General features: G+C 39.4%; 1 protein-coding gene across 1 annotated transcript in view; it reads right to left on the bottom strand.

Moving 5' to 3' along the window:
• inpp5d (inositol polyphosphate-5-phosphatase D) overlaps positions 1-5,985 on the bottom strand; it is a 12,672-nt gene extending 6,687 nt beyond the window's left edge. The window contains exons 1-14 of the mRNA XM_020610081.1: positions 5,655-5,985; positions 5,119-5,182; positions 4,120-4,258; positions 3,861-4,005; positions 3,518-3,658; positions 3,341-3,431; positions 3,171-3,248; positions 2,995-3,072; positions 2,768-2,891; positions 2,516-2,622; positions 1,985-2,087; positions 1,696-1,892; positions 1,496-1,613; positions 1,304-1,400 (exon numbers count right to left, since the gene is read on the bottom strand). Coding sequence (XP_020465737.1) covers positions 1,304-1,400; positions 1,496-1,613; positions 1,696-1,892; positions 1,985-2,087; positions 2,516-2,622; positions 2,768-2,891; positions 2,995-3,072; positions 3,171-3,248; positions 3,341-3,431; positions 3,518-3,658; positions 3,861-4,005; positions 4,120-4,258; positions 5,119-5,182; positions 5,655-5,794 — 1,622 coding nt within the window. The 5' untranslated portion in view covers positions 5,795-5,985. The remainder of the gene's footprint in view (positions 1-1,303; positions 1,401-1,495; positions 1,614-1,695; positions 1,893-1,984; positions 2,088-2,515; positions 2,623-2,767; positions 2,892-2,994; positions 3,073-3,170; positions 3,249-3,340; positions 3,432-3,517; positions 3,659-3,860; positions 4,006-4,119; positions 4,259-5,118; positions 5,183-5,654) is intronic.
• Between the last annotated feature and the right edge of the window lie 4,776 nt (positions 5,986-10,761).

The following is a 10,761-nucleotide window of genomic DNA, read 5'->3' as shown; positions in this document are numbered from 1 at the left end:
TGTTTACACCTCTATTTAGGCAGCGTCCTCCCACAAGGACGCTGCCAGATTGTTCTAGACCCCAGCTCTGACTTTCCAGCACTATATTCGGTTTTTGGTATTTGTGTTTCTGACTCGGACTGTTTTATTGGATTACTCTGTTCTGCCTTGCCCTCTTATCTCGGACTGCTTATGTGTATCGGCTTATCGGACTTTCCCTTCGGACTACGCACTTTGGATTCCCCTGGATGTACGTGTTTGCTGGCTCTGACCTGGGACCGATACCGACCGTGAGTTTTTGTGTTTGCACCATGTCTTGTATGGGTTTTTGTTATTGTTAGTTCTCTTATTAAAGAGACGGTTTTTGTTTACCACTTCCTCGTCTGGCCATTTATTTGAGTTCACAACACTTTTCGGCCGCATTACGCGCGCCGATTCTGACACAAATCCAGTTAAGAGTTCTCACACAACACAAAAATATACCTGAATACATAAATAAACTAGAATTGCTGCTTCGTGATTGTATGCCTTCACCAACAAACACAAAAATATACCTGAATACATAAACTAGAATTGCTGCTTCGTGCTGCTTCACCAACCACTCAGATTCACAGGAATGAGACAGATGTGTGGTCACTGACACTGACCTTGACCTTTGACCACCTAAATCTAATCAGTTCATACTTGACTCCAAGTGGACACTTGTGCCGAGTTTGAAGAAATTCCCTTAAGGCATTCTTTTTTTATACTGCGTTCACAAGAATGGGCCATAGAGATGTACAGACAGACAGACAACTGAAAAACACAATGCCTCCGGTGTTGTGTCAAAATCAGTTTCCCCATCGAGATGCGTTTCCCCTAACCTCAACCCTAACATTATCCTAACCACAACCACTGAGGGGGGCACTAGTTTAAAACTGGGGAACACTTTTTGACACAAGATGGTTCGTGACTATCACCAGTGCAGAGGCATTATGATAAATAATTTAAACTGAATCTCAAAAATATACTATATAGCATTGTAGTTTTAACCTGCAATCACTTGGTAAAACGGCACAAGTCCTTGAGGCCTATTCTATGTGGCTAACTGCTCGCGACATGTATGCTCCTAAAGCTTCTTGTTGTGAGCATACACTAATAAATAAAGGCATTCCAAATGAACATTTTTCTCATATCTGGATTTTGGGTGCTGGACAGTTGGAGGACAATGCTTAGTAAAGTGTTACTGAGTAAAGTGAGCCCCAAACCTACCTATAGCTAATGCTCCTGATACACTAATACAATGAAATTGAGCCTTGCTAAAAAAGTATAATGAGCTGCTAACCTGAGCTTCTTCTCACTGCCAGAGGTCAGGTGACTGTTGACAAAACCAAAGGATGTACCATTGAACATGAAGGACACTCCCACTGCTCCCTTGTTTCCTACAAAATAAACATTCCAGTAAGTACAGATGTGCTGTTCATTGAATTCTCCTGACAGGCCATTCGCTGGTTTGTGAAGACGTGGAACTGCCTACCCAGAGTGTTGGCGATCCCTGTCTTCACACTGTCAGAGAAAACATGGGAGATCCTGTTTTCGTGCTCAGGCTTGGCCAGGACCACAATCCGAATGTTCCACAGAGTGTGAATTGCCACCTGGATGTTAGGAAACGTATATTAGGCTTTACTGCTCTGCACCTGCATTTTGCTTGCAATGGTGTTTGTCACCGCCACTCACTTGTTTAAAACTGATGTTTGTGATGTTCCTCAAGACACCTTTCACTGTGTCTGCCCACTCCCTCTCACTCAAAGGATCCTCCTGTGTTCCGATGACATAAAGGTCATGCGGGATGTGATCTGCGGTGTCGTCTCTTGTCTTTCCCTGGCCCTTACACTGAAACCAGGAACTGAATTTGTGAGGAGGATTGGCGTTTCCTGTGGTTTCATAAGAAAGTTTTTTACCCCAGCATTACTTAGTAGGTCAAAATATTAATTAATTCAAACATTTAAGATGTTAACATTGTTACCCATGTTCCAGGTGCCAACGAACACTGTGATCATGTCTGGTTCAGGCTTTTCAGAGTGCTTGTTCTTCATCTGTTGAAGTAGCTGGCAGAATCCCTCCCTTTTCTGGGGAGACATAAAAAAAAGAACATGATTTCTGATAACACTTTCTAACACTGTACCTCATGAATTACATGTGACTGACCTTAAAGCCCCTCAGCTGGCTTCTTGCTATAAACAGGGGGCTCCTATATAAACCTATTATTTTCTGCCAACATCAGAAAAGTTTTGATTATTTCACATTACAGTTTTGTTTGTGTCTCTTCACATATTTCAAAAGAGCATGGCAAAATTGGAAAGAAGGTGATGTTGCCTTAAATGTGATGACAGCTATTCGCTTCACGCTAACAAAACAAATCCTGATGTTGTCAGACTACTATTGATCAAATGAGATAAGTAAGATTATAATGTTCTGGATAAATACTTGACTTAAAAACAAGTTTTCAAGGGTTTAAGCTACACGAGGAGCAGGCCAGTGGCTACCCGTCGTTTACCTTTGTGTCATCGAAGACAAACTCTTTACGCAAAATCTTCTCTTTCTCTGTCTCCACCACAATCACAAGTTTGGCGTGCATTTTTTGGGACTTCACCAACTGCAAGACTGCAAAATAATCGCAGTGAACTAGATGAAAGTTCGGGACACCTAAGTCAGTAGGATTCACATTCTTGGAAACTACCACTATCTGCTAACGTGACATACCTTTAAATATAATGAAATGAAATTATAGAACAATGTGATTCTTTACTTTTGTTGTGCACAAAGTATTTGTCCTCAGGGCCATCTTTTGACTTCTTGAAGTACAGCTTCCCACTTTCAACATCCACCTTCAGGAACATCTTTGTGGGAATAGCAAGGCATTCTTGTTTGACCTGAGTGAAAGAGGAAATGGATCAAATAAACCACAAATCTCTCAACATTTTATCTTGTGTAGTTTTCCAGCAGTGCGATACAATGGTTAATTTATAAAAGCACCTCAAACATGACAGGGGGTATGAGAGATTTTCTGTGTCCTCCTTCATATCCAACAGACTCAAACACAGAACTTTTAGCCTAAAAAACAAAACAGAAGTTGTTTGTCATCCTTAACATCATCTGTTAAAAACCAAGACTGTTCATGAATAGGCTGTAAACAAACCACAGTAAATTACCTTATCTTCTATTGAGTAGAGTAGTTTTGTCAGTTGCTCAAGCCTAAAGGATACCGATTGACCTGAATCAGCAGAAATCTGAAAGTGAAGGAAATAAAACTCACTGATAAGGACTTTGTGTGAGTGTTTGTGTGTTGACACTGCTGCAAAGAATCAAGGGAGCCACCCACTTGTTTTGGAAACTGGCCAATCCCTGGGGAGAGCTGTTGGTCTACCATTTTATGAAAGACATCCAGTGCTGGCAGGATGCGAGAAATTTCACTGCCTCGCAGAAAAGAGCAGGACATGGTTAAATCAACCCTACATATTTAGTCTACACAATATATTCTGCTGACTGGTAACTTTACCTGTTCAGATTCTTGCAGATTGCTTGTGTTAGCTTCTTTAGCCCAGGGAGGTTGGTGTTACCGTTCTGTACTTGTTCAGCATCCAACCAGATTGAGGTCCTGAAGTATTCTTGAATGGCAATTTGATGCTCCTCAGGTATTCTGAAAATGTGCAACACAGGGGTACCTAAAACACTGTACTCTCACATTTCACCAGCCAAGCACATCATTGTGTCAAATCACTGTCCAAGAATTATAACATTGTACACGATGTCTACAGCCAGTGCATTATCAGATACTTTGCATGATCATCTGTTTGTGGACAGTCACAACTTGCTGTGCATGTTTTCAAAAATGACCGTACATGGACAGGTCCATGTGCTGCAGTCTCATCAGGTAGGTGTCTGGTAAAGAGTTGCAGGCCTGCTCAGAAGACTTGGAGTCACTATCTTTCACATCAGTGGCTGTGAAGTTCCTGGGTGGAAGCTGCGGTGGAAGACTACTGGATTCTGCAGCACAGAGACATGTAGAATATTTATGTGTTTCTGCATCTAGTATGATAGACAAAAGTTTTATATTATAGCCACCAAATAGATGAAATGAAGGTTTTTGAAGGTTTTGACCTGGCTCCTCGTCCACCATCTCCTCTTCCCTCTGGACAGAGTACTGCAGATGTGTGACCAAGCCCATGTTGGGACTGTAATATGCCTCAACAAGCTCAGGCAGCATAGTGAAGAACCTGATAGGGACTCCTTCTGATGCCTGAAGAGCAGATCACAGCAGAGACACCATGTTTTCATATCTCTTTTGGAACAAAAGCAGGCCCAAGGTGCATTTGTGAGCCCCCCCTCTCTTTTGTTAGTAAACCGGGTGACATAATTTTTTATTGTTATTTCGCTCATAGTGTCAGTTTTGCTTACTTGCACTATCTGTGGCTACTTCAAGACTAGAGTTGCATTCACATCACTGTCAGGTTTCTTAAGCAGCTTTGTAGGAGATTGTTTTGTTCACTCGATCCATGAGAATTAATAATTCCCTAATTTTGCTCCCCACTGCCATGATTACATGTAAGGCAGCAGGGCAGATTTTCACTCAAGTGAAAGCCCATAAAACCACTACCCAGTTTCAAACATATAATTGCCTGACACCTTTCACAGCAAACCAGCTGTCATGCCTATTTTAAAACCTGTATTCTGACACATTACTGCACTATTACAAATGAAGCACCAAAGTTGTTCTAGTTAATCTAGTCCAGTATAATATCATATTTAACCATGACCTCAATAATAAACATAGTTGAATTTAAACATTTATGGCAATTTCACTACAAACTGAAACATTTTGAGCTTCATAAACACAGATGTTAAGGCGGAAGTGTTGCATTGAAGTGCATACAATTGTACACATGTACTGTACCTAATAAAGTGGCCAGTGAGTGTATATTGCACTTGTTAAATTAAAATACATCTTAACAGGTGCAGCAGCATAAAAAAACAGCTGTGTACCAGTATTTGTTTTTGATGTTAGATAAATAATCCTTTATCTTCACATATGCTGTGAATGCTAACACTACCAATTCTATAACTGTAGCATCTCAGAAGTAATGAGAACTGTAAACTCACCTGGACAGACAACTTTTTGCTCTCATTTGGCAGGATTCTGTATGTGTACACGCAGTTCTGGTACCTGTGGGTGAAAACATAAAATGCAAATTGTCTGTCACTGGACAATGACATGAATGTAGTCCAAAGGATCATGTTGGTTGTGTTGAGCATGATATCGGAACGGTTTGGGTAGTGCTTTAAATGAAAAAGGCAAATGATGCAGCCTTGTGGTAGAATGGTATGCAAATAAAGGGGAACTAGTCTTGTGCTGCAGTGTGTGTGTGTGTGTGTGTGTGTGTGTAAAAACAAAAGTATAAATACAGTTTGATACACTAGAGGGGATCTTAAATTTTAATCATGTTATGTCTAATAGTGAATATTTATAACAATTTTAACTGAAACCTAACAGAAAAAATTGTAACAGCCGTGGCACCTTCATGTTTCTTTCGTTTGTTAGGCTTATATACAGCTCATATTACATATTATGAAGGAATTTTAGACCATTCTGTGAAACTGTCTACTTAGTAATGACTTGTAAAGTAATGTGTACTTACAAAACACAGAGGGCATACGCTCCCTGTATGGACTCACTGTCCCGGATGAGGAAGCTTCCATCTCTTGCTGCCTTAGATAAAAGGTCCTCAGCTTTGGATCGAGTTATATTGCCATGGTACCAAGGTTGATAACTTGGCATCCTGTTTCTCACCCGGGAGCCTGAGCTCAACAGTTGTGCATCTGCTCTCAAACAATATCCCAGCAAACCAAAGAAGCCTCAGTTTTTGTTCTTGGCTATTTTCATCTTTTCATGGCGCGTAACCTTTAAGTCCTTTCTTTCACTTGTTCATCCTCTGCTTCTGAAAGCTGTAAAAGGAAGCTGCTACTAGCTCAGCTCTGAACTTCCTCATTTGGGTTGAGAGAGGAGGGCCCTGGCGCCTCCACTCTGCCTGTTACACGACAGATCCACAGTGCTGTAAGTAGAAATACAGACTGTTACTTACAGAGTAGAAATCGCAATCACATTGTTTTAATGGCTGGCCAATACACCTAGCTCATTTGTACACTCATTTGTTAAAGCCAGCTGTCCTGAAAATAGTAAAGCCCTTTGTAAAATGTAGAATGAAGTGAAAAAAGGAAGTAACAAAAATAATTTAAGATAACATAATTACCACTAATAGTCAAAGAATTTACTGATAAAATAACCTGTAAATAAATTCACAACGTAATAATCTTAATTTGGTTCCCAGTGGAGAGGGTGAGCAGCTTCAAATACCTGGGCATCCACATCAGTGAGGACCTCACTTGGACACCCCACACCACACAGCTGGTCAAGAAGGCCCAGTGGCGGCTGTACTTCCTGAGGAGGCTGAAGTTTGGCATGTTGCCTAGGCAACTTCTACAGCTGCATCATTGAGAGCATCTTGACCAGCTGCATCACTGTCTGGTACGGCAGCACTACTGCTATGGACCGCAAGAGCCTGCAGAGAGTGGTAAAGACTGTGGAGAAGATCACCAGGACTCCACTGCCCTCTCTGCGGAGCATTTACCATCACAGGGTGCATAGGAAAGCTGCCTCCATCCTCAAAAATCCCACCCACCCCCAGCACAGACTGTTCACCTCCCTACCCTCTGGCCGGAGGTTCAGAAGTGTGAAATGCAGGACCACTAGACTGAAAAACTCTTTCTTTCCCTCTGCCATCAGACTCCTAAACAGCTGAGCAGTTTATTACCAGGAAATACATCATGTACTGTTTGCATTCTCTGTTTGCACATGCATAATTGCACATTTACTGTTGATGCTGCACATGCTGCTCCCATGCAGCATACATTCTCTTAATATATTCTTATATATTTTTATTATACGTCTTCATTTGCTGCTTAAAGTGCCTTAGATTTTGTGTCACTTATTTATCTACTTTATATTTCATTTGTATTTTGTGGCATTCATGTGGACGGCAAAGTAAGAATTTCATTGTACAGGGAAACACGTTTCCTAACTGTGCATATGACAAATAAACACTTTGAACTTTGAACTTAACCACTGACAGGTGTGGGGTATATTAGGTGAACATTCAACCCTCGAAGTCGATGTGTTAGAAGCAGGAAATATGCACAAGTGTAAGGATGTGAGTGACTGTGACAGGCTGCAGAGTGACATGAGCTCCAACCAACCGCCACACTGACTCCTGCGTACACAGTATTAGGCAGGTGGTCATAATGTTATGGCTGATCAGTTTACTTCTGATAACAGATTGAGATGAAATATATTTTTTTGAAATTTGGAATTAGAGCTCCAGTGATTAATTGATCCTGAAAGGTTTATGTGTTCCACATAACACTTGACTTGTTGTATGAATAGATGGCGCGTTGAAATAAAATATACAAACAAACTCCTTATCACAACAAAACCAAAAATGACGTGTCCTATTTTAGCTTATTCTTTGATTGTTACTCCCCTTTTATTTACGCTTTCTCACTCCCACACAGTTTCCTTCATCATAGGATAGTTTTCCACAAAATTTCAGTGAATTCTTAATAATACGTGATTCATTCAGTTGTCATGTTTAAACTCACGTCCTCTTTCCAAATGATGATCAACACACTCTTGTGTGTTACAGCCTGCTCAGTGTTTTATAACTAAGGTGTCACTTTATTTTTAAGCTCATTTAATAAGACAAGTTGAACCAGAACAGACTCATTTGGAGCAGCATAGAAACACATACAGTACACACATGGATCACTGTGTAGAGCTATGGGCAGCTTCTGCACAACTTCTATAATTAATTAAAGTCCCACTCCAGAAACATTTTCATTTTTATATTTGTATATAAAAATACTTTACTATAAACAATATGCAGTCTAACACAGCTTTTCCTCAAAAAAATTTCAGTGGGCCTCTGTAATAGGAATGAACATTGCCCCTCATTGTGCATTCCAGGATCTATGAATGTTGCCGTCATCCCTTATGTGGATTTGAATAATTTTGCACGCCCAATTTTTCAGTTTTTTATTTGTTAAAAAAGTTTGAAATATCCAATAAATTTCGTTCCACTTCATGATTGTGTCCCACTTGTTGATTCTTCACAAAAAAATACAGTTTTATATCTTTATGTTTGAAGCCTGAAATGTGGCAAAAGGTCGCAAAGTTCAAGGGGGCCGAATACTTTCGCAAGGCACTGTAATTGCACCCCACAGCTCCCATGTAGCATATATTCTCTCTGCATTATATTGTGTTCTTGTTGTCCTTTTCTTTGCTCCCTTCACTTGCTTCTTTAAAGTGCCTTAGATTTGTGATTTTACTGCCTATTTAGATTTGTGTTATTGCTCATCTACTTTATATTTCATGTGTATTATGTGGCATTCATGTGGACGGCAAAGTAAGAATTTCATTGTAGAGAGAAACACGTTTCCTACCTGCATATGACAAACACTTTAAGATGTATTTTAAAAGCTCAAACCACCTTTGTCCTTTGACCCAGAATAAACCAAGCACTCATATTCACCCAGCCCGAGTCTGAATGCTAACTGTTTAATCATCCAGTATGAATTAGGAGATCTGTCAGTTTTCTACAATATATATACATACAGGAAATGCAAGTTTAGAACGGCTTGCCATATTCATATGATGGACAGGAAGTCTTGCAAAAATATGAGGAGGAAAATAAGCTGCACACAAACCACAACATGGGTCACATGATAGTAAAAGAGAACTACACTGCAGAAGTCACTGCACTCTCAGGGGTTTCTGTCCCCGACTTTGAAATAGGTTTACCACTTTCACAGGGAGCACATCAAAGTTTCCGATATGTAGTAACTGAAAAGTACAGACATGATCTCATGCACAGAAGACATGAAATCATCCTTTGTTGTTGTAAACATTTTTATATCACAGTATTGAAAAGTAGATGCAGTTGCTACAAAAAAAAGAAACTGAAAGTCAAATGTCAGCTTTTATGAGAGCTTTTTTTTTCCAAATGCAACATTTTCATTGCAGAGAATTTTATAAGAAATATACAGTTACAAGTTAAAGTTACAAAGAACATTTATAACTCACATCTTACTGATTTGTATGAATCATGTCTTTCTGTCTGTGCAGCCAAACTGACTCACAGTAAAATAGTTTAAACAGTCTGCCATGCAATAGTGCAATGTTATAGAAATGTGATCAAAACAATAGATGCATAGCACAGAGTTAGGAAGCTGGATTATAAAGACTAAATGTACAGTGAAGATTTGTCAAGCACAAGCAAGGTAAACATGAAACTGGTGTCTTTCAGAAACGTTAACACTTTTAAAAAATATACACATCTTTAAATGGCTTTAAAAAAACCACAAGACTAAGAGTCTAGAGCTACGCTAGCAGCTCTGTATTTAGGCACAGTGGGGCTTTGAGCTGAATGCTAATTATCAACATGTCAACATACAGAGGCTAAGCTAACATGTTATGCAGGTGTAATATGTGTTCACCATATTAGTTTTGGGACATAGCATGCTAACATTTGCTAATTAGTGTGGGGAATTTTATGTACGACCGAATGTTATTTTATGTTACAGTACAATCAATGATGGATCTCATTAGCACATTGTTTATGCAGTTATGATCACTTATTAGTAGGCTTAGTACAGTGTACAGACCTTGGCTTTCAGGACTCGTGAAAGAATGTAAGAATAACAGAGACTCAGAGATGTGTTATTGAACACACAACTAATCATCATTATTAGGAAACACAGTCGGATATAATCAGTGTCTAATCAGTAAAACTACCAGGTCTGGGAAATACAAAAAAGTGAAAGTGTTACGTTTTCATATATGATCATTTGATAGAAAACTGGTAATGATGTAGTAAAATCAAGAGAAAGAGTCTGATATTTTATAAAGTATACCATCATGTCTTAGAAAATAAAGTACTTTGAAATGATTGAGAATATTAACAGAACAATGGTGTTTTGTAAGATATTGCAGTCAGGGAGCGGCATCATAAACAAGGAGTGGCTGAAAGCTACTCCCACAAGAAGAGGAATTTTGTATGAGGGTTAAAATAATGTGTGTGTCCAAAACTCTCTGTTATTCTTACATTCTTTCCTAAGTCCTGAAAGCCAGCATCACTACACTGTCTGTTTACAGTGTTTCAAGGACGTTGCATTTTGCAAAGTTTACCAGGATTACACTGACTAATTTCTGTCTCCTGCAAAGTTACTTATGATGTGCTGCATTGTGGGCGTCAATAACTTTCATTTTCAGGGTCTTACACAGCTGCTTAGAGGAACCCATGGTTGCTGGGTGTCCACAAGTGTGTGCACAAGGTTTGAAGAGTCAAAGTATTTGTACAGCTTTGAAATTGGCATTTACCAATGACAGCTGTTGCTGTGCATCAGATCTAACGAGCTGATTAAGGTCTGATACCTTGTGAGAGACTTTGAGACTCTGGAACTCTTAGGGTGCCCAAACTTTTGCACCATGCCATAATAATGTTTTTATTTTTTATTTTTGTTCAATTTATGGCATAAGAAGTAACTATGCATCACTGTTTGCTGAAAATATTGTGCATTTTTTCCATTTCCAAGAGAAACTGTGTTAACATCTGTTCAAATAAAAAATCACCAAAATCTGTTATTTATCAAGGGGTGCCTAAACTTTTGCATAAGACTGTATGTTACTGTGAC

This window comes from Monopterus albus, unplaced genomic scaffold (genome assembly GCF_001952655.1).
Source record: "Monopterus albus unplaced genomic scaffold, M_albus_1.0 scaffold103.1, whole genome shotgun sequence".
Taxonomy (NCBI): Eukaryota; Metazoa; Chordata; class Actinopteri; order Synbranchiformes; family Synbranchidae; genus Monopterus; species Monopterus albus.
This window is presented reverse-complemented; position numbering and strand designations above follow the sequence as displayed.